Source organism: Bufo gargarizans, chromosome 2 (genome assembly GCF_014858855.1).
Source record: "Bufo gargarizans isolate SCDJY-AF-19 chromosome 2, ASM1485885v1, whole genome shotgun sequence".
Lineage (NCBI taxonomy): Eukaryota > Metazoa > Chordata > Amphibia > Anura > Bufonidae > Bufo > Bufo gargarizans.
The window spans coordinates 286,875,495-286,900,376 of record NC_058081.1 but is presented as its reverse complement, the minus strand read 5'-3'; the positions used below and the strand labels follow the sequence as shown (position 1 = coordinate 286,900,376).

General features: G+C 43.8%; 1 protein-coding gene across 2 annotated transcripts in view; it reads right to left on the bottom strand.

Annotated features, from left to right (window-relative positions):
* Positions 1–24,882, bottom strand: part of PPHLN1 (periphilin 1) — a 103,275-nt gene that overhangs the window by 41,808 nt on the left and 36,585 nt on the right. For both annotated transcript variants that reach the window (XM_044280359.1, XM_044280358.1), the window contains exon 6: positions 1,947–2,149. In XM_044280359.1, the coding sequence (XP_044136294.1) occupies positions 1,947–2,149 (203 nt within the window). The remainder of the gene's footprint in view (positions 1–1,946; positions 2,150–24,882) is intronic.

The window sequence follows — 24,882 nt, the reverse complement described above, 5'->3', positions numbered from 1 at the left end:
CTCTTCAATTCTAGCTTGTATTGTTATTGTTTTACTAAATAAAACCTACATGTGAAACCTAAATATCTATAGGGCAACCATCTTGCCAGAGCTACTATTAACACTATGCTTTACATCGGCAACATGGACTGGACCATAGGAGCCTGTAGTCTAGAAATAACTAATTTGGGGTCATTTATCAAACTGGTTGTAAAGTAGAACTGGCTTAGTTGCCCAAAGCAACCAATCAAATTCCACCTTTCAAAAATAGAAGGTGGAATCTGACTGGTTGCTATGGCAACTAAGCCAGTTCTACTTTACACCAGTTTGATAAATGACCACAAATGAATTCTATGGAACAGTGTTCTAGGAATGTTCTGTGAAGAGGTCTCCTCAGGATAGGCCATCAATATCTGATCAGAAGGGTCAGACACCCCACTGAACAGTTGTTAAGCGCCAGAAGTTGCTGCTGAAACTTCACAACTTCATCTATTGTGTAGTGAATGGATCTGGGAACCCCACCAATCAAATATTTATCAAGGTACTGGAAAACACCTTGAAAAGTTAATAAAGACCTTACGGGGCATATGGACGTGGGTTGTGTCATGAAGACAACCCCTGTGAGATCAAGTCCAAGTATTGTGAAGGAAACACATTAAAAAGCCGCAACAACACTATTTAAATAAAAAAAATTATCATTTACTGGTAATAAAAAAAGTGGTGAAAATGATTCTGAAAATGTTAGTTTGTTTAAAGTAGTAACACATTTATCAGTTTCTAAGTGGAATAACAGAGGAACAAATGCACAGTTCTAATAGATGCCCGAAGATCATTATTTCATGAAGTATACAAGCAGTTACTAAAACAGACTGTCAGGTGAGCCAAGAGATCCACTTTAAATGACATCTGTCAGCAGATTTGTACCTATGAATCTGACTGACCTGTTCCATGTGCACTTGGCAGCTGAAGGCATCTGTGTTAGTCCCATGTTCATATGTGCCTTCATTGCTGAGAAAAATAATGTTTTAATATATGCAAATGAGCCGCTAGGAGCAATGGGGGTGTTGCCATTATAACTAGAGGCTCAGCTCTCTCTGCAACTGCTGCGTCCCCTGCAATTTGATTGACAGGACCAGGCGTAGAGAGGGCGTGGCTGTCACGGTCCCTCAGGTGACTGAAGTCAGGAAATCAAGGAGATTGGCTGAGCGTGGAGGAATCTAACAGCCTCCTTGATTTCTCTTGATTCAGTCCTGACCACTTCCCTTTCTCAGCTGCTGCTCAGTGGTCATCACTTCAACCCTTTATAGTCTGACCCCACCCTTCTGACTATGATAGCAGTAGATAGCTTCATTTGGGTTTGTCTGAGCTGGTGCGAGTTTGTCTCTGGTGTTCATGCTCGTCTGTCTCTACAGAAGTTAAGTGTCGCGTTTGTTTGTGTTTGTTATATTCCCTGTTTGTATCTGGGCCTGAGACAGAGACTTCCATTCGTCCATCTGGGGAGGAATGGGTTGTCTCTGGTCCTAACCTTTTCCAGGGCATTACAGGGCTATAAAGGCCTAGGTATCCTGCATATGAATATTCCTACCTTCAAGGTCTATTCATATTGATAGATAGTTAGGGCCCGGATTTGGGTTGTCTAGAAGGTGACCTGTTTCTTCCCTAGTTTCCAGGCCCACTTACTGTTCCCCTTCCTTCCTGTCTTCAGTGTTGAGTTTCCCCCCACACTGATGGTGACAGCGACACTTGCAGAGACAGCAGAGCCATTGTCCCCAGGCTCATGTGCATAATGTGCGCATTAAAGCATAATGTTTCTCAGCAATGTGGACACATATGAACATAGGACCAACACAGATGTCTTCAGCTGCCAAGTGCACATGTAACAGGTCAGCCAGGTTCATACTGTAGGTACAAATCTGCTGACAGATCTCCTTTTAAAAGCTATATAAAAATATAACAAAAACTCATACTTCTAGACTGATGGGGGGGAAATTTGGCCCGTTCTGGAGAATAACTTCTGCTGCTGACACTGGAGCCAGATCTACTGTGTGGAGAATCTTTATGTGTCACTGGAGACTCCCGGTAAAATGGAGATTCTCTTCTTTGAGGTGAGCGATCCCGCATATAGACTGGGTGATAGAGAGGTTTTCTTCTGAAGCCTTCCCGGCTTTCTCTATGGGAAGATGAAAACAAAACAAAAAGAAATGAAAAGTTTTTTAATAGCAACATAGACAATTTTTCAATATGCAATGACTTGAATTTTGGATTCCTATTAAGTTTTTCCATAACTCCTAATATAAAACATGAACTGAAAACAATGAAATTTTAGCCCAGTAAAGTGGACATGTATGTAATTCTTTCTATGTAAGCCATTTGACCCTGATGACTTACCAGGTGCTAGAGATCATCGGAAGGAAACTGCCCGGTGGCATATAAACAAAAACATCCTATCTGACGGCTACTAACCAGGAATAGACTGAAGCAGGCAAATGCCCCTGTTTGTACAAGGAGGTGTAGAAAAAGTTCTCTCACCATGCATCACCAACCAAACATGTCATTCAGAATATTTCTGCAACATGGATCTCATTAATACAACGGTAATGTTCTGTTGGAAGTCAAAACACTTAAGGATCTCCAAGGGAAACACAAATGTAATGTACAGATGTGCCCTCCCATACAGTTCCTCTTCGCTCCACAAATCTCTAGATGTGTGGCGTGAGATGACCAGCCATGATTTAGCAATACTCTGTCATGACAGGTCTAGGCTATATCTGTCCGTGTGGCCACCCCGTGGTTGTGATATGCACTCTAGCATGAGGAGGGTCTTACTGGTATTTTGATTTTGGAACCTAATAAACTGAAGTCCTTAAAATGTGTGGAAAGGTAAAGATGGACACATCTGTGATCAGAAGCAATCTATCTGCTGAAAGGTTCCACATGATCCTTTCATTTTCCAAAAGGAGCTGTAAAAAATGAAAGGTGGAATCTGATGGGTTGCTAGGGGCAACTAAGCCAGTTCTTCTTTACACCAGTTTTGGTAACCCTCTCCCTTAGAGTCCAACGAACCATCAGATACACTTTCATTCAATGTTTTTGGATTATAAATCACTTAACGACCCATGTCAGAAAGTGCCGACCTGTTAAACAGACAGCCATTGTCTAATCATTTGTGACAAAAAGGAATGTGGATCATTTCTGTTTGTAAGCTAATGTGTGACCTTTATAGTGTTTAACAATTACAGGGCTAATAATGAACGACACGTAAAAATAAACGCACCTGTCAATGGCTCCTGGAGCATTCACAGCACACAGGAGAAAGTCAACACTGAGCCCTGGACAGGTGGCTCTCAGTCCGGCCACTGACCTTACAAGGAGGACACCATGCAAAAATAAGACAGTGTGGCCCCAAGCACGCAACCGCCGTCCGTAAAATGCGGATGTGGTCCATGTTACATCTGCCTTTACTGCAGACCCATTGGGGAAGATTTATCAAACTGGTGTAAAGTAGAACCGGCTTAGTTGCCCATAGCAACCAATCAGATTCCACCTTTCATTTTCCAAAGGAGCTGAGAAAAATGAAAGGTGGAATCTGACTGCAATGGGTCCGCATTTTGTGAACACGAATAGGATCATGTTCTGTCTGTCTGCTGAACGGACACACGGAAAGCACACAAATCATTTATATGTCCGTAGATGGACTATGTGCACAAAATGCGGACCAAACAATGGGCCTGCAAATAAGATGCAGACAGCACACAGATCGCATCCGTATTTTGCGGACTGTGTATGGAGATAAACTTCAAAGCCTGAAAGTGATAACCCCTTTGTAAATGGAAGTCAGCATACCTGGTCGCCGCAGGTCTGGCCATACATTTCCCTTGCTGTGAACATTACAGGAGAAATGAAGTAAAACATGCCAGCCAATCAAATGCATGGCCGATCATGTGGCACATAGGTCAGGGCTGTTAAAGGAAGAGCCGCTCTTTGTAAGCAGCTATCCCCTCTGGTCACGGAGGGGGGTAGGGGAGCCTCACAGGTCATACAGAAAGGGGTATCCTTACAACACAACCATGTCACATTATATGCCATATACAACCTAATATATGTGTCAAAATTGCACTAAAGCAATGGAAAGGTAACAGAAAACACCTTTAGGGTGCATTCGCACGACTGTATGTACTTTGGAAAATGCAGATCCGCCAAAAATAAGGATGACGTTCGTGCTGCATCAGTTTTTTTTTTGTGTGAACACTTTGTAACCAGGCCTATTCTTGTCTGTAAAACAGGCAAGTATAGGACATGCTCTATCTACAGAACGGACATACAGATGCGGAGAGCACACGGTGTGCTGTCCGCGTTTTTTGCGGACCCATTGAAAAGAATGGGTCCGCATCCGATCAAACCAAAAGTACGGTTGTGTGAATGGGGCCTTATAATGTATTCCTGATTTTTTATTTTTTATGTAATTGTATGGCGTTTTTTTTTTTTTTACTGAAACCACTTCATTTTTAAGTAGGCTGAAGTTTAACCCACGGTTTCCAGATTCAACTAGGTAGATATGATTGTAAGGCAACCAAAAGTATGTAACTATACTAACATACTGAAGACACTATTCTACCTAGCAGTGCCCAGAGAAAAATATCGTCCAACATACATACTATAACCAATTATTTTTCTCTATTGAATATATATGTATATATATATATATATGTGTGTCTAAAATAAGGACATGTATATAGAGTTGTAAAGAGGAAGCTGAAGCCAATTTCGCAGCCATAATCCAGTTAGTGAAGATAAGGCAATAATAAAATGTGTTTTCACAAGTAGGTGACTTTTTACGCTCATTTAAACAGGTGAGGAGTCATTAGCACCGTTGTGTCACTTCCACAAGTAGGGTACAACCAAACATTAATAACTGGTGCAGAATTGGCGGAGAAGTCTCACCCATGGTATGTGGTCTGCAGCTGTGGGGTCTCGTGACATTTCCAAAGATGTGCAACCATTTTTACACAAGTAGGAAACAAAAAATGAAAAGACACAAAGATAAAAAAAAAAATCAGCTTTTGAGGAAGTATGTGGTTTGCTGTAAGTGATAAGGCTGCTTACTAGTTAGTCACTCAGTGTCCTGCCCTACGACATTACTTATACCCCTGGTCAATCTACGAGATTCCCAGGGGACTGGGTCAGAAGAGACATAATTCTACATGGATTACATCCATCGGTATTGTAACAAATTCTAAATTATCAGCCGAAAAAAATCCTTAGGATAACTACTGTGCGGAGATCCGTCTCCATACAGTATTAGAATGTATGGGCTCCGATGAGCCAAAGTATGTTATTCGCAAAGTCGCACGTGACTTTGTTGAATACCTTCGGTAGTTGATTTTTAAATTGAAAAACCACTTTAAAACTTCAAACCGAACTCGGCTTCGGTTCTGACGTACTAGATGGAACCGAAGCAGAGTTCGGTTTCAAGTTTTAAAGTGGTTTTCCACTTTACAAATCAACTACCAAAATTATTTAACGAAGTCAAGCGCGATTTCACAAATAACTTACTTCGGCTCATCGGAGACCATACATTCTAATACTGTACGGAGACGGATCTCCGCACAGTATTAATCCTAAGTTTTGAACGAAGCGACTTTGGATGAAGCATCAGAAGCTCACTTCGCTCAACACTAGTGGCTAGCCACCATCATGCTATAGCCTGCCTATAAGACAAAGGCTACATGAAGTACTTTCTTTAAAGGCCCAATGTAGATGATCGTATTCATTTTGAGATGCGGATGCGGTCCTTGTGCCATCGGTGTTTTATTTGCAGACTTATTGTTTTCAATGGGTCCATGATCTGCATTTTGTGGACATAGTTGATCTTTTTCCAGAACAGACATACCGATGCGGAAAGCATAAGATGATCCGTGTGCTTGCTGCATCCTTATGTCCATTTTGCTAAAAGATAGAGCATGTCCTATGTCCAGAGGATAGGTCATCAATGTAAAATTTACTGGATAACCCCTTTAAGGCCTTATGCACACAACCGTTTTGCGGACCGGGCGGCTCATTGTAGAAATGCCTATTCTTGTCCGCGAAACGGACAAGAATAGGAAATGTTCTATTTTTTTTGCGGGGCCAAGGAATGGAGCAACGGATGCGGACAGCACACGGAGTGCTGTCCACATCTTTTGCGGCCCAATTGAAGTGAATGGGTCCGCATCCGAGCCGCAAAAACTGCGTCTCGGATGCGGACCCAAACAACAGCCGTGTTTATGAGGCCTAAATCTTACCCTGTGTGGAACTGGAATGCTGCGTACTGTCACCACTGGAGTCTCATTTCTTCATTTTCTCTAATATAGAGAGTATGTGAAATACAAGGACTTTGTTGGGTGGTCAGTTCACATGACAATCAGGCATTGAGTTTAGGCCCCATTCACACGTCCGCAATTTCGTTCTGCATTTTGCACTTATTTCTATGGGGCCGCACGATGTGCGGCCCGCCTCCGGGAATGCGGACACGCACTTCTGGGTCCACATTTTCGTTCCCGAAAAAAATAGAACATGTCCTATTCTTGTCCGTAATTGCCGACAAAAAAAAGGCATATTCTATTAGTGCCGGCGATGTGCGGTCCGCAAAATGCGGAACACACGTTGTCGTGTCCATGTTTTGCAGATCCGCAAAACACGCTACGGACGTGTGAATGGAGCCTCACAACTTGTTCCTCCTAACAAGATTTTACCATCTGTGACTATTACCTCACATTAATTCTGGATGATCACATGGATGTTATACATAACGTGAATATTTTTGTTGCACAATTATAGACACAAAAAAAATAAGACCCGCCAAGAAGGAATTGATGAAATCGAAAGAAACTTCAAAAGAAATGAATGAATGAAAATCCATTGTGAATGAAATGATGATAAATTTGCTTACAATATTAGAGTGAAAAGATAAGTCTATTGGGGAAAACTGTACAAGTGAAAGGAGGCTCTAATACCCTGCTGGGCCGCCTCTAGTCTGGATACTAGATGAGATACGGTTGGGCATGGCGGCATACAGGTTCCATATGGTATCCTGCGGCACATTTGCCCACAGATGTTGCAGCTGGTCCTGTAGATCCCGCACACTCATACGCTGCAGCAGGTCCTATAAATGCCCGATTAGTGATAAATCTGGCAGGTCAAGGAAGCATTACTGTGTGTGGGCAGGAATTATCCTGGTGAAAAGTGCCAGATGGAAGCCCCACCATGAGAAGCAACATATGTAGCTGCAGTGTGTCCTACACATATCGCTGGGCTGTTAGTGTCCCTTGTATCACTACTAGAGGTGACGACTGTCATATGTGATGGCTCCCCAGATGATAACCCTAGCAGTTCGAGGACTTGAGATCAGCACACCACCAGGTCTCCATACTCATCAGCGGATCAAATGATCCTCTCTACTGGTGGTCTGCCTGGGCCGCCCAGAGTCTGTTTTCTCTGTGTGCGTGCCCTCACATCAACACTGCTCTGAAAACCTCAGAACAGCTAGGTCTCAACGTCCTATATAGCGTGTAATTCATCGTAATGACCATCTTGCTTCTCTCACTACCCAAAAGTAGTCTCTGAGAGTATTTGTATAGGGCAGCAGGGAAAGCTTGTGGCAAGACCCAGAGTCTAATGAGAGCACACCTCTGAGCTGAGCCTTATGGGCACCTTAAAGAGGACCTGTCCCCTCTCTTGATATGTCTTTTTTAGTAACTACTTGCATTCCTCATGTAATAACCATTCTGGGGGTCTATTCTTTTGACTCTGTGATGTCCATTTCCTTTATTATTCCTGCTAGACGTTTATGTATGAATTGCCAGCAGTCAGCAATAACGATCCCACTGGGTGTTACCAGATGGGGTGTGTCTGTACAGTCTGGCAATAGCAACCTCAACTGGTGACTCCCATGTGGAGCTTCACTGCACACTGCTGGCAATTCATTCAAACTTCTAGCAGGAATAATAAAGGAACTGCACAATATACAGCCATAAGAATAGATTCTCCAGAATTGTCAGGAAAGATGACTGGTTCTGTTTTAATTTCGAAATGAGGTCAATAAGATTTCATTTGAAATGTATATTCCGATTTAGATCAGGTATACACAGCTGGAACACTGCTGCTTCCCGCTACAAGCTGCCCACAAATATCTTCTGGATATAGCATCTCTCCCCATCTCTAGGTAAGGCTACTTTCACATCTGCGAATTTGCTGGTTCCGGCAGGGATCAGCAAAAACGCTTCCGTCAGGATAATACAACCACCTGCATATTATCTCTAAAATAGTGAAGACGGATCCATCTCTAAAACCATTGTAAGTTAATGGGAGCCGGATCAGTTTTCTTTTGTTTCCGAGAAAACGGATCCAGCACCATTGACTTACATTGTGTTTCACGGCAGATCCCTCTTGCACCACATCCCATGACACACTCAAAAAAGCTGTTTGCATGGTCATGGGAACACAACCAAATGGAACTGAATGCATTCTGGCGCACTCCGTTCCGTTTAGTTTTGTCCCCATTGACAATGAATGGGGACAAAACGGAAGCGTTTTTCTTCAGGATTGAGATCCTATGATGGATGTCAATACCGGAAAGGAAAAGCGCAGGTGTGGAAGTAGCCTAAAATATCACAGTTTCATTCTGAGAAATGCAGTTAACATAAAGGCTCATTTAGACGAGTAGCTAATCAGAAGACCCACCAACTCAACACCAGAGATAACCACAAGCATTTACATGCATCCTTCATGTTGGATCATATACTCGCTTAAACGATGACCGTTGACGGATCTAGTCATGGTACCTACCGGTGAAAAGTCACACGATGTGCATTTATATTACCACAATTCATTAGCGATAAATGATAATTTACTTGTTCGCATCAGCGATTTTACAAGAGTTTTTAGTAACAATGTTCAGTCGCTACACGAGTATCGCCCACCATGCATCGCAGCGATTATCTACCCGTCTAAATGAGCCTTAATAGGTAATTATTATCCAACAATTCAAATGGGGCATACATAAAATGCACCTGGTAAGGGCGACCTTCAGGTGAACTCTGAGAGGGCTGCTAACAAAGCTCACTTCATGTCAATTGCCCTAACAAAGTTTTATTACTAGGAGAATGTTTATAGTATGTAAACTGGGGGCACAGGAGGCAGGCGTATTAGCCTGTGTGCAAGGGCATGGAGGCTCATCAAGTCTGCTGCCTTTATGGTAGCCAGCAAACACAGGTCAATGTTTGAGCAAAGTCTACAGTGTCGTATATGAGGGGACATCGGTTATTGTCATATACAGTTACAGAGGTAGCTGCAGATGTACCGAGAAGAGTAATAAGCAGAATATATTACCAGTGATGGCCAGTTCGCCTGCGAACACATGCAGGCTGCCATCCTGACTCACAAGTCCGGCGATGCACAGGTAAGCCCTTACCTGTGCCGCGAGCCGGTCTGAAATCAAATGCGGTCACCGGGAGCAGGCAGTTCCGAGAACAGCCGCCGGGGGGCCTTCAGGCTGTTCTCGGAACTGCCTGCTCCCGGTGACCGCATTTGATTTCAGACCGCCTCGCTGCACAGGCAAGGGCTTACCTGTGCATCACCGGACTTGCGAGTCAAGATGGCAGCCTGCATGTGTTCGCGGGCGAACACTGCGAACTGGCCATCACTGTATATTACTATATCGATAGTCTAATATGCATCCTGCTGGCGCTGTGCTCGGAGCATGGCCGCCGAGGAAGGATCCCGTCCACCAGCAGCCTCCATTCTTATACTGTAGATGGTTTGTCCCCGATGTAAGTGAATGGAGGAACAGTGTATCGGCGGCCATGTTCTAAGCACAGGTCGGCGGATGCATATTAGACTATCGGACATCAGTGCTGATGGTTTAATAATGCTTATTACTAGCTGCATGCATGTGTTGTTAGTAATATGAACTGGTCCACCACTTTAAAGGGGTTCTTCACTTTCATTTAACTGATGATCTATCCTCTGGATAGATCATCAGCTTCTGATCGGCGGGGGTCCGACACCCGGGACCCCCGCCGATCAGCTGTTTGAGAAGGCAGCGGCGCTCCAGCAGCGCCACGGCCTTCTCACTGTTTACCGCCGGGCCGCCCGCCCACTGACGTCACGACTTGTATCAACTAGAGTGGGCGCGGCTAAGCTCCATTCAAGTGAACAGAGCTTAGCCGCGCCCACTGTAGTTGATACTAGTCGTGACGTCAGTGGGCGGGCGGCCCAGCGCTAAACAGTGAGAAGGCCGTGGCGCTGCTGGAGCGCCGCTGCCTTCTCAAACAGCTGATCGGCGGGGGTCCCGGGTATCGGACCCCCGCCGATCAGAAGCTGATGATCTATCCAGAGGATAGATCATCAGTTAAATGAAAGTGCAGAACCCCTTTAAGGGTACTTTCACACTAGCGTTTTCTTTACCGGCGCTGAATTCCGTCCTAGGGGCTCAATAACGGAAAAGAACTGATCAGTTTTATCCCCATGTATTCTAAATGTAGAGCAATCCGTTCAGGATGCATCGGGAGGTCTTCAGTTCAGTCACTGGACGGAGGAAATACCGCAGCATGCTACGGTATTATCTCCGTCCAAAATTCCGGAAAACTTGCCGGATCAAGCATTAATTTTCATTGAAATGTATTAGTGCCGGATACGGCATTAAAAATACCGGAATTCTGGATCCGTCCTTCGGGTATGCGCATGCGCAGACTGGTAAAAATTTGAAAAAAAAAAATAGAAACGGATCCGTATGTCTGTATGACAAACAGAGAGACTGATCCGTTCTTGCAATACATTTGTGAGACGGATCCGCATCCGGACCCGTCTACAAATGCTGTCCGTTTGCATGCAGATTGCCTGATTTGGCAGGCAGTTCCAGCGACGGAACTGCTTGCCGGATCACTCTGCCGCAAGTGTGAAAGTAGCCTTATCCCTTCACGCCCCCCACTGTACATAGACGGCAGAAGTCTGGGGTTTAACCCCTTAAGGACACGGCTGCCCAGGCCTGTATGTCACTTAATGACCAAGCCAAATTTAAAAATCCAGTTTAGAGAGCTACATCAGAGAATAACTCTTTCTGACACTGGTTTTTGACATATAATGTACTATATTTACATAGTAAAATTGGCCAGATACAACTTGAATTTCTTATTAAGAACATAGAATAAAAAAATTGAAAAAATAAAATATTAACTTTTTTCATATTTTAACTCTAATATGGGCTCACGCACACGACCGTATGTATTTTGGAACGGAACAGCTGGCCCTTCATAGAACAGTACTATCCTTGTCCGTAATGCGGACAATAATAGGACATGTTCTATTTTTTTGCGGAACGGAAATGCGGAAACGGAATGCACAAGGTTCTGCAAAAAAAACAACATATATATGTACATACTGTACTAGTGTGATAGGAAAGTTAGATGTACATGTCTAGTCTATTTTGCCAGCATTTTTTTTAAAATATAATTTAAAACTATTATCCCTTCAATTTTAACTAAAATTATGAAAAAAAATTGGTATATTTGGTTTTGCTGGACCAAGCAAGGTTTGGAGAGGCACAAAGCTGCTAGAACATACAAGCACAATGTGATCCCATTTTGAAAACTTATGGGGGTTATTGATTAAACAGAAACACGCCTAAATTAGGCGTATTTCAGGCGCAGATTGCAGAGCAAAAGTCCTTTGCTCCGCAATCGGCATCTTCTCCCCGCTCACGCGATGTCTTAAAAAAGTGGGCGTGGCGTGGATGGGTCGTCATTTTATACGACTAGTTTAGGCATAGAAAAAGGTCTAAATGTAAGACAGCTAAGTAGCGGAAGATCCGTGCCTCTACATAACTTCAGCAGATCCACCGCCAGCGCAAGGCTTTATAATGCCCTCCTACGTCCCTCAAGGTATTCATATAGCAGTGTAGTGAGTCATTTGAGGCCATCATTTTTTCAGGAATTAATGCAAACTCGGTGTGAAAAATTAAAATTTGTGCATCATTCAGGGGATCTATCTTTCATCCACCGTACAGGAAATGTACCCCAAATGTATTGCCCTGTCTCTTCTGTGTTAGAAAATACCCCCACATAGACCATAATCTGTTGTCTGGCCACATGGTGAGGGCCAAAGGAAAGACGTTTAGCCTGACTAATTTATAGGGCCCACTCCTCACCTGCAAGCAAAAAACGACTGAGCTGGCAAAATGATGTTATTCCCCACCACCACCACAACCCCTTTAATAACCCAGGGAAGTATGATAGTTCGAACACATTCCTTCATACAGAGGCCTGGCTTTTCTGGACAGGTGTCACATTGGTAACTAGCTACTTATCCCATTCTTATAGCAGATTCTGCATCTTTTTGGGGGTCCTGTCCACAAACAGACTTCTGCACTGTGCTGCTCCTCTCACGTACAGAAATGTGGCTGGTCCTGTCATGGAAAGTTGTCATTAAGAAAGTCCTCTGCTTTCACCAGCCTTTAATTGTTGGTTGGATGTCCTTTTTTATTGCAGCATACAGTGCCACGTGCCATTGTTTCTAGAAGGGGATGGGCACATGTGCATAGAATTTATTTATATAGAAAACGTACCCCTTCTCCAAAAGAGGGTACACAAGATCCCATACCATTTTTCCTGCTGTGTTGAGTGAAGGGGGAAATTCTGGGGGGGGGGGGGGGACGACAATTTGGGTATCTTTAGGCCTAGTTCACACGTGTGTGACCCGTGCCCCTGCTGCGGGCCGCAAATAGCGGGTCGCAATGCACGATCGCCGGCCGTAGGTCAGCCGCATCGGATCACGGACCCATTCACTTTAATGGGTCCGTGATCCGCCCGTTCCGCTATTGTGCGGAATGCACACGGAACTGTGGCCGTGTATTGCGGCCCGCAATACGGCCACCGATCACACACGTTCATGTGAACTAGGCCTTACCCTCATAAACTTTGGATTTATATCTGTATACTGAGTCTTTTTTGCAAAGTCTATACATTTTCATGCCAAACTGGGCCCTTTTGCTTGGCCAATATTGTCTGACACAGAGATAGCCTTTAAATAAAGGACCAGCGACTCGCACACAGCAACATTTATAGTGGGGATTGTAGGACTGTGTGAATTGTTCCACTGAGGCCATTTAATCTAATCTTATAAAGCAAGTCATGGCTGGGGTCATCTCTAGGAGGGGAGAAACGCAGGAAGCACAGTATGAGTTTAAAGCGCTTCCTTGACATCATGATCCTGAAGTTAGGGGTGTCCTATATAACAGTGTTCATCAAACGCAGTCCTCAGGGCCCACCTGCCGGTCATGACTTGGTCAGTCCTGATGCATTGACACTAATTAGGTCACCTGCTCAATACTAAGGAACTGCTGAAAACATGAACGGCAGGTGGGCCCTGAGGACTGGAGATGAGGAACATTGGTCTATAATATCAGATGACCAGTAGGATCTAACTGAGTTTTTTTCTTATTAGAATTATATTTAAAAGGCATCTATCAGCAGATCTGTACCTATGACACTGGCTGACCTGTTACATGTGCAGCTGAAGACACCTGTGTTGGTCCCATGTTCATATGTGTCCGCATTGCTGAGAAAAATGTTTTAATATATGCAAATGAGCCGCTAGGAGCAATGGGGGAGTTTCCATTGCACCTAGAGGCTCTGCTCGCTCTGCAATTTGACAGGACCAGGCAGTTACTAATGATGGAACAATTATTAAATATTAGACTGGTACTGTACTGTAATGCTTCATTCTGACAAATGGAAATCGCTGCATGTGTTATACCAGAATGGTCATTAATTCCTGCAAGGATATGACCATTGTTAATGTGAATGGCTCATTACATGCTCAGTAAAAAGACAAAATATTGCTTGGTCTTGAAGATAGCAAAAGAAGAACTCCAAAAGCCATGTTTTGTTAGCCCTTAATGAATCCACATATGTGATGAAAGTGGGAGAGGAGATGTTGCAAGGATGAGTGGTTTTCCATTCCTTATCCCCTACCATGTGTTGCTGAAGTAAGATTACACTTCTAAATGACTGTTTCCTATCTAGAGAACATCTTACAGAGCAAAATCCCTACTTAAGTAATCAGTAGTTACATGGCTTTGCTAGATGCCTATACAGATAAGAAAGGTGACTGCTGGCTTTGATAATACCCTTGGTGTAGTGCTGACTCAGTAGAAGCAGGTTCCTATCTTTTATGTCTTCGGGGTTGCATAAGACTTTACAGACTTCAGTACAATTAGTGGAGCAGCATTTACGGCCTGCTTGACATTCCCGCTTCTTGGTTAAGGCTTCTTTCACAAAGCCGTGTTTGGTCTGCTCTATTTTCTGGACCGAACAGCATCATGATGATTTATGATGCTATGATCTCCTACCTAACCACAGGTCTACTGTATTCTGCTCATGGTATTATGTGAGTGCAGGACAGTACACCGAAGGTCAGGCAGGAACTCACAGCATCATGATGATTTATGGTGCTATGATCTCCTACCTAACCACAGGTCTACTGTATTCTGCTCATGGTATTATGTGAGTGCAGGACAGTACACCGAAGGTCAGGCAGGAACTCACAGCATCATGATGATTTATGATGCTCTAAGCTCCTACCTAACCACAGGTCTACTGTATTCTGCTCATGGTATTATGTGAGTGCAGGACAGTACACCGAAGGTCAGGCAGGAACTCACAGCATAATGACGATTTATGATGCTATGATCTCCTACCTAACCACAGGTCTACTGTATTCTGCTCATGGTATTATGTGAGTGCAGGACAGTACACCGAAGGTCAGGCAGGAACTCACAGCATCATGATGATTTATGATGCTCTAAGCTCCTACCTAACCACAGGTCTACTGTATTCTGCTCATGGTATTATGTGAGTGCAGGACAGTACACCGAAGGTCAGGCAGGAACTCAGAGCATCATGACGATTTATGATGCTCTGAGCTCCTACCTAACCACAGGTCTACTGTATTCTGCTCATGGTATTATGTGAGTGCAGGACAGTACACCGAAGGTCAGGCAGGAACTCACAGCATCATGATGATTTATGGTGCTATGATCTCCTACCTAACCACAGGTCTACTGTATTCTGCTCATGGTATTATGTGAGTGCAGGACAGTACACCGAAGGTCAGGCAGGAACTCACAGCATCATGACGATTTATGATGCTCTGAGCTCCTACCTAACCACAGGTCTACTGTATTCTGCTCATGGTATTATGTGAGTGCAGGACAGTACACCGAAGGTCAGGCAGGAACTCACAGCATAATGACGATTTATGATGCTATGATCTCCTACCTAACCACAGGTCTACTGTATTCTGCTCATGGTATTATGTGAGTGCAGGACAGTACACCGAAGGTCAGGCAGGAACTCACAGCATCATGATGATTTATGATGCTCTAAGCTCCTACCTAACCACAGGTCTACTGTATTCTGCTCATGGTATTATGTGAGTGCAGGACAGTACACCGAAGGTCAGGCAGGAACTCAGAGCATCATGACGATTTATGATGCTCTGAGCTCCTACCTAACCACAGGTCTACTGTATTCTGCTCATGGTATTATGTGAGTGCAGGACAGTACACCGAAGGTCAGGCAGGAACTCACAGCATCATGATGATTTATGGTGCTATGATCTCCTACCTAACCACAGGTCTACTGTATTCTGCTCATGGTATTATGTGAGTGCAGGACAGTACACCGAAGGTCAGGCAGGAACTCACAGCATCATGACGATTTATGATGCTCTGAGCTCCTACCTAACCACAGGTCTACTGTATTCTGCTCATGGTATTATGTGAGTGCAGGACAGTACACCGAAGGTCAGGCAGGAAATCACAGCATCATGACGATTTATGATGCTCTGAGCTCCTACCTAACCACAGGTCTACTGTATTCTTCTCATGGTATTATGTGAGTGCAGGACAGTACACCGAAGGTCAGGCAGGAACTCACAGCATAATGACGATTTATGATGCTATGAGCTCCTACCTAACCACAGGTCTACTGTATTCTGCTCATGGTATTATGTGAGTGCAGGACAGTACACCGAAGGTCAGGCAGGAACTCACAGCATCATGACGATTTATGATGCTCTGAGCTCCTACCTAACCACAGGTCTACTGTATTCTGCTCATGGTATTATGTGAGTGCAGGACAGTACACCGAAGGTCAGGCAGGAACTCACAGCATCATGATGATTTATGGTGCTATGATCTCCTACCTAACCACAGGTCTACTGTATTCTGCTCATGGTATTATGTGAGTGCAGGACAGTACACCGAAGGTCAGGCAGGAACTCACAGCATCATGACGATTTATGATGCTCTGAGCTCCTACCTAACCACAGGTCTACTGTATTCTTCTCATGGTATTATGTGAGTGCAGGACAGTACACCGAAGGTCAGGCAGGAACTCACAGCATAATGACGATTTATGATGCTATGAGCTCCTACCTAACCACAGGTCTACTGTATTCTGCTCATGGTATTATGCGAGTGCAGGACAGTACACCGAAGGTCAGGGAGGAACTCACAGCATCATGACGATTTATGATGCTATGATCTCCTACCCAACCACAAATCTACTGTATTCTGCTCATGGTATTATGTGAGTGCAGGACAGTACACCGAAGGTCAGGCAGGAACTCACAGCATCATGATGATTTATGATGCTCTGAGCTCCTACCTAACCACAGGTCTACTGTATTCTGCTCATGGTATTATGTGAGTGCAGGACAGTACACCAAAGATCAGGCAGGAACTCACAGCATCATGATGATTTATGATGCTCTGAGCTCCTACCTAACCACAGGTCTACTGTATTCTGCTCATGGTATTATGTGAGTGCAGGACAGTACACCGAAGGTCAGGCAGGAACTCACAGCATCATGACGATTTATGATGCTCTGAGCTCCTACCTAACCACAGGTCTACTGTATTCTGCTCATGGTATTATGTGAGTGCAGGACAGTACACCGAAAGTCAGGCAGGAACTCACAGCATCATGATGATTTATGGTGCTATGATCTCCTACCTAACCACAGGTCTACTGTATTCTGCTCATGGTATTATGCGAGTGCAAGACTGTACACCGAAAGTCAGGCAGGAACTCACAGCATCATGATGATTTATGATGCTCTGATCTCCTACCTAACCACAGGTCTACTGTATTCTGCTCATGGTATTATGCGAGTGCAGGACAGTACACCGAAAGTCAGGCAGGAACTCACAGCATCATGATGATTTATGGTGCTATGATCTCCTACCTAACCACAGGTCTACTGTATTCTGCTCATGGTATTATGCGAGTGCAAGACTGTACACCGAAAGTCAGGCAGGAACTCACAGCATCATGATGATTTATGATGCTCTGATCTCCTACCTAACCACAGGTCTACTGTATTCTGCTCATGGTATTATGCGAGTGCAGGACAGTACACCGAAGATCAGGCAGGAACTCACAGCATCATGATGATTTATGATGCTGTGATCTCCTACCTAACCACAGGTCTACTGTATTCTGCTCTTGGTATTATGTGAGTGCAGGACAGTACACCGAAGGTCCACGAAATGTGGCCGACACATGGACTGAACATGTTCGAGTGAAAGAGGCCTAAGAACAGTTTCACTTTCTTAAGGCCCCTTTACACAAGTAAATAAATGATTAGATCAAGCAACGAACCAGTCATTAACTTTTGAACGACAACCCTTTAGATGCACAGAGTATCGTGTAAGTGCGATAATACAATAGACCGTTTGTCAGGCAAACAGTTGCATTCCCCATCCACTGTGGAATTATCTGTGCTGTAAATGATGCCTGCTTACACTTGTGGACATCTGGGCGATGAATGATTATTTAAATGTCTACAGCAGCGATCGCCAGAACAACAAACTCAACGATTATTGCATCATTCCATCATTCAGTGCTTTTACACTTCTTGATAATTGATCACTTAAAAAGTCAAAATTTTTCTAACAAATATCAACGTGTGAAAAGAGGCCTTTTATGTAGTTCATAATTAAAGGGTTGTCCCATGAAAAATATTATACAGTTTTCAAACCAGCACCTGCATCTAAATACTTTTGTAATTGCATGTAATTATTAATTTAGCATAGTCGCTGAGTTATTCAATAAAATGTATCTGTATAGCGCCACCTGCTGTTTGTTCTTTTCCTTATTTCTTTGTCCAACTCACTGAGAAGGCCGCACATGCTCAGTTTCATCCTTTAACTGCTTCCTGAGTTGTGATAGGCAGAGCTGAGACACGCCCCCTGAGCTGCTGCAGAAAAGACCCTCCCCTTGAGCTGCCAACTTAATATAAATCTCTCAGAGCAATGAATGGGGAGATCTCTGGATCCATGTGAGGTACAGGGCTGGTTCTAGCTGTGTTAGAGAAAAAATGTCATGTACAATACGATTTCTAATTTTCATTTTTTACATTATTCAAGGGATAACCACTTTAAGGTTCTGCATGCAAGACGATTTACGGGTTACCATATAAAGCGTGATTTTTTGCATAAACATTCATGCGAGGCCACTTCCATGTGCATGGTTAACTAGATAAAGGTGGATTTAGACGATTCTGCAGCCGATTGTCGGGAAGGTAGCTGCTTGTTCAGTGAAGGAGACCGCACGTTTACATGCAGCGATCTCCTTCACGGTATGAGGATGAGGGATTGCTATTGCGATCCCTCGTCCTCATACAGAATCATGGTTTCTGAGCAGATTGCTGTTTAGCCCACACGATCTGCTGCCCAGAAATTATGATCGGTGGTGACTGCACGAACGCCAGGATCACCAGATGAACAAGCTTTTTGCTTGTTCATCAGGTGATCGGCGACACATTTACACGGGCAGATTGTCGGGAACGACCATTCCTAGGAATGGACGTTTCCGATAATCTGGACGATTATTGGATCATCTAAATGCAGGTTAAAAGGTCAGATGAAGACAGAGTAGAAAACATTACACTGCTCTTGGAGGAGCTACCATCAATTATCTCCATGTAAAGATCATGACTGTACTGATAAAATCTAGTCTAGTCCGTTTTTCTCTCTGGCATTGGGCTAGAAATGGGTGCAAGAAGCAATCTTTCCTATAATGCAGTAGATAGGAAGCACTCGATAGCACTCACTAATCATGTTCAAACTTATAATGTATACGTCACTAGGAATCTGTTACTAAACACAGATATGGAGTGGTTGTGTTAGAAGTACATGACACACACATGGTGATTAATGAACATTATATTATACCCTTTCAGCAGCAGACATACTCAAGTATACACTGCTACCCTATGTTCCCCTTGGGATCCTCATCAGAGCTGCTCTGGAACAGAATTAGGCTATGGATCCATTCAGATAATACAACCGTATCTGTTCTAAACGGTATTATCTTTAATATAGCCAAGACGGATCCGTCTTGAACATCATTGAAAGTCAATGGAGGACAGATCCGTTTTCTATTGTGCTAGATTGTTTCAGTGAAAACTGATCCGTCCCCATTCACTTACATTGTGTCAGAACGGATCCGTTTGGCTCAGTTTCATCAGACGGACGGCAGAACGCTGCAGGCAGCATTTTGGTGTCCGCCTCCAGAGTGGAATGGAGATAGAACGGAGGCAAACTGATGCATTCTGAGCAGATCCTTTTCCATTCAGAATGCATTAGGGCGAAAACTGATCCGTTTTGGACGCTTGTGAGAGCCCTGAACGCATCTCATAAACAGAAAACCAAAACGCCAGAAAGTAGACTTAGGCTTTGTTCACATCACCGCTAGGCTTTCCGTTATATTTGTAATCCATTCAAAATAACGGAAAGTAAATAAATAACGGAAAGCCAACAGACACTAACGGAAACCATATTTTCTGTCTTTTTAACGGACTGACGAAAATGATCAGTTTAAAAAACGGACACAATGCATCCGTTCGCTTTTCGTTATTCATTGTTTTTAAACGGATCAATTTTTTCTTTTTATTTCATTTGAGCACGCTCAGAAAAAAAAAACGGAACAGAAAAACGGATTGCATAACGGATCACATACAAAGCAATCCGTTACAATCCGTCACTCATTGACTTCAATGCAAAACAAAACGGATCCGTCACAAATCCCTTATTTTAGACGGGAGCAAAAAGCCTGCATGTAGGATTTTTTTTCCCTTCTAAAATAACGTGAAGCTGACGGAAAGGACCCAAAACGAGGGTAACTGACACTTTATAACCTCCACAGAAGTGAATGGGATTTACAACGGATACGTTTATTTGCGTTTTATTCATCCTCTGAACGGATAAATAGAACGGAAATCTAGACGGTGATGTGAACGAGCCCTTACTAGCACATTGTCATCCTTGCTATAGGTAAAAAAATGTTACACGAGAAACAGTTCTCTACAGATGATCATGAATGGGATTTACTATTCACAGTTTTTTTCTAGTTGTCGACGGTCCTCATGTTCGGTGGCCATTGCCATTTATAGGGATCTCATGTCCTCTCCTCAGTTGTGTTTAGAATGCAGCTCTTTGTGTAGAGATACAAGCAGCAGGAACAAACAATAAGATAAGGCTTCCAGCTTATCTGAGCTATCTGATTTTGGGTTGGGAAGGGGGTAAAATAACATCACTCCTTGCCACTAGCCAGGGGGATAGCAATTTCTATCAGCCAGATTCACATTCATAAAAGTGTTATGACAGGCTTTGGAGTACAATCCTACTGTTACATGAACGTTGCAAACGTCTAGGTTACTGATATTTTTGATACATTCAATTTTGGTCATTATGTGGAGAGATTTCAAAAGTTTCAAAATTGCCCTGCAGGGGTTACCGGGGCTGCCATTTTAATTTTTTTTTTATTGTCCCAGACCTCTAAAGTAAAAAATAAAGCAACTTTACACATAACATTTGTGCATACAGCTACTAAAGAGACCTATACGTTCCTATGGAACAACTGTATAATCTGATCACACAGCCATGGGTCTTCTACCTGCCTATGATATGATATTGAGGATCCAACCTAGGAACAGGACACCAACACTATAATCCCATCGTTATTTTGGCACACAAGTATAAATATTGTAGTAGACACCCAAGTAAGAAAAAACTGTAAATGTTGTAAGGATAATATTTCATTTTTGTTTAAATGCCTCAATTGATTTTGACCTTGAAATGCAGAGGGGGGGGGGGGGGGGGGTTATCATCTCCTTGCACAAGGAAAGTGGTGTTAGAAAGTCACATGTAAATGCAACTCCAAAAAAATTTAAAATTTTTTTTGCAAAAGGACAGTTTTTTTGCTGCCCTGTCCTCAGAAAGGGGGCATGGCCGGCAGCCATGCCAGATTTATCTTCATTTACACCAGTTTTAGGTCCGTTTAAGTGAATGGACTGCTAGAGCATGCGCCAAATTTATGACGAGGCCCATGTCTCATCATATATTAGGCGCATCCTCCAGAAGCGCAGGGAATATCAAGACTGGGGTAGAAAGTGCCGATCTTGATAAATCTCGCCTTTAGAATGAAAAATCTATTATTAAGTCATTTTTTAGAAAGGCATAATCCATTTTCAAAGTAAATTTGTGGAAAGATTTTGTGGGGGGGGGGGGGGGGGGGGAGGGGTGTCTCCCTATCTGGGTCTTTTGTAGTAGTCCACAAAATGGATAAAACAGATAAACTGAACAAACAAAAAAGACAAGCCATCAATACTCTAAGGCCTCTTTCACACGGGCGTCGCGTGTGAGGGCCGGACAAGGTGCGGGTGCATTGCGGGAAAATGTTTTAATGCGTTTTGCACGTGCGTGAGAAAAATCTGCATGTTTGGTACCCAGACCCGAACTTCTTCACAGAAGTTCGGGCTTCGGATCGGTGTTGTGTAGATTTTATTATTTTCCCTTATAACATGGTTATAAGGGAAATAATAGCATTCTTAATACAGAATGCTAAGTAAATTAGGGATGGAGGGGTTAAAAAATATAAATAAATTAAACTCGCCTCATCCACTTGTTCTCTCGTCTTCTTTCTTCTTCTTTGAGGACCTGGGAGTAAAAGGACCTTTGGTGACGTCACTGTGCTCATCATATGGTCCGTCACATAATCCATCACATGGTTCATCACCATGGTGATGGACCATTTGATGAGCGCAGTGACGTCACCAAAGGTAGTTTTCCTCCCAGGTCATCAAGAAGAAAGAAGAGAAGCCGGGCTGCACAAACAAGTGGATGAGGTGAGTTCAATTATTATTATTATTTTTTTTTAACCCCTCCATCCCTAATTTACTTAGCATTCTGTATTAAGAATGCTATTTTCCCTTATAACCATGTTATAAGGGAAAATAATAAAGATCGGGTCCCCATCCCGATCCTCTCCTAGCAACCATGCGTAAAAAATCGCACCACATCGGCACTTGCTTACGGATGCTTGGGATTTTCACGCAGCCCCATTCACTTCTATGGGGCTTGAGTTGCGTGAAAAACGCACAATATAGAGCTTGCTGGGATTTTCACGCAGCGCACAAGTGATGCGTGAAAATCACTGCTTATGTGCACAGCCCCGTTGGAGTGAATGGGTCCGGATTCAGTGCGGGTGCAATGCATTCACCTCACGCATTGCACCCGCGCTGAATTCTCGCCCGTGTGAAAGGGGCCTAAGGCTACTTTCACACTAGCAGTACCCTTCTCTGGCAGGCTGTTCAGGCAGGGGAACAGCCTGCCAGATCCGTGCTATCGCTAGTGCACTGTGCTGCTGGAAGTCCGCTCCGACCCCATTCACTGTAATGTTGGTGGGCCGGAGGTCCGGCCGCAGCACTGCGAACATCCCGAGAGGCGGCTGGAATAAAATAACAGCCTTCTGCGGTTTTTGTCTGGCCACCTCTCGGCTTGTTTGCCGTGCTGCGGCCGGACCTCCGGCCCGCCAACATTATAGTGAATGGGGCCAGAGTGGACTTCCGGAAACATGGTGGGCCAGTGTGAAAGTAGCCCTAAACGGACACTACCATCGCTTTTATTCACATATTAACAGCAGATATGTGAAAATTCCATGTATTAAAAAAAAAAACAGGCGAATGGTTTTCTAGATATAATTCTTTGAAGACACTATATATTCTTCCTCTCCTGGCTTTTAAAGGGATTGTCCCACAAAAAATGTTCTACACTTTTCAAAACAGCACCTGGATCTGAATACTTTTGTAATTACATGTAATAAAAAAATGTATATAGTCGCTAAGTTATTTACTGAAATCTATCTGTATAGCGCCACCTGCTGTTTGTCCTTTTTCTAAATTCTATGTCTAGCTCGCTGAGTATGACATACATGCTCAGTTCTATCAAGGCACCAGTGGTTAGCAGTGGTGCCTTGCAGCACCGGGGTCCTAAGTTCTAATCCGACCAAGGACAACATCTGCATGATGTTTGTATATTCTCCCTGTGTTTGTGTGGGTTTCCTCCGGGTACTCCGGTTTCCTCACACACTCCAAAGACATACTGATAGGGACCTTAGATTGTGAGCGCCATTGGGAACAGCGTGATGCCAATGTCTGTAAAGCACTGAAGAATATGTCAGAGCTATATACCTATGATTTAGAGGAGGAAAATAAAACTTTTTTTTTTTTAATCAGGCCTCAGAGCAGACCCCCATTCTTGAACAGACCATCAAGCTCCATCAGCCTCAGATCAGACCCTCCAACTTCCATCAGCCTCATATTAGACCCCCATCAGACCTCAGATCAGACATTAAAAATAAATACAATAAATACACTTACCTTGCTTGTTCTGGACAGTGCTGTCTCTTTGTAGATCTAGGACTCATTTCTCCCTGGTCTTCTTCGGCCCGCGCTGCATTGTGACCCGATATTGCACAGCATCAGGTCATAGTGCACACCTACGTGCACTAAGTACTGACGCTGTACACAGTCAGGACACGGTGCAGAGCAGGGCCTGGAGGAAGATCAGGGAGGGCGAGTACAGCCAGCGCAGCGCTGCCCTCACCTCCTCGCGCCTCCTGCATACTAGTGACTGCTTCCATAATGGTAGTGGTCATTAGCATTTGGTTTATAAGACGCACTGCTATTATTCCCTCACTTTTTTTTTTGGAAGGGGGGGGGGGGGGGGGAGTGTCTTGTAGTCCTAAAAATACAGTAAGTGCATAAAATAAAATAAAGCATTCAATTGCCACAGCTGCAGCAGAAAGGACACACCCCTGAGAAAGTGCACGCACCCCTGAGCTGCCAGCTTGAAATAAATCTAGCAGAGCAAATGCAGCAGATCACTGGATCCATGTACAGGGCTGGTTTTAAGATTGTTAGAAAGAGGTCGCCGTATTATATGACACTGGATTTTCATTTTTTACATTATGCATGGGATAACCCCTTTAACGTCTTCCTTTGCTTGGACTTAGCACAGTAAATAGCCTCACTTTTCTTTCTCAGGCAGACCAGTCACTGCAGCCAGAGAGGGAAGGGTGATGAGTGACTTAAGGTGGATTTACACTGCCTGATATTTGGGCAGATTATCCCATTCATGCAAACGCTCATTCCAGACAATCTGCCTGACAAAATTTGCCGCCGATCATCCGATGAGCGAGCAAAACAATTATTCATCGGGTGATCCTGTCATTCGTGCAGCCACCATCAATCACCGTTTCTGGACATCAGATCGTGCTGTCTAAACAGAAATCTGCTGACCAGAAACAATGCATCTGTATGAGGACGAGGGATCGCAATTAGAGATGAGCGAACTTCTGTTTTAAGTTCGGCGTCTAAAGTTCGGCTTCCGGTTAGCGGAGAATCCCGATCTGGAACCGGATATGGATTCCGACTTCCGTTGTGGTCCGTGGTAGCGGAATCAATAATCGGCCATTATTGATTCCGCTACCACGGACCACAACGGAAGTCGGAATCCATATC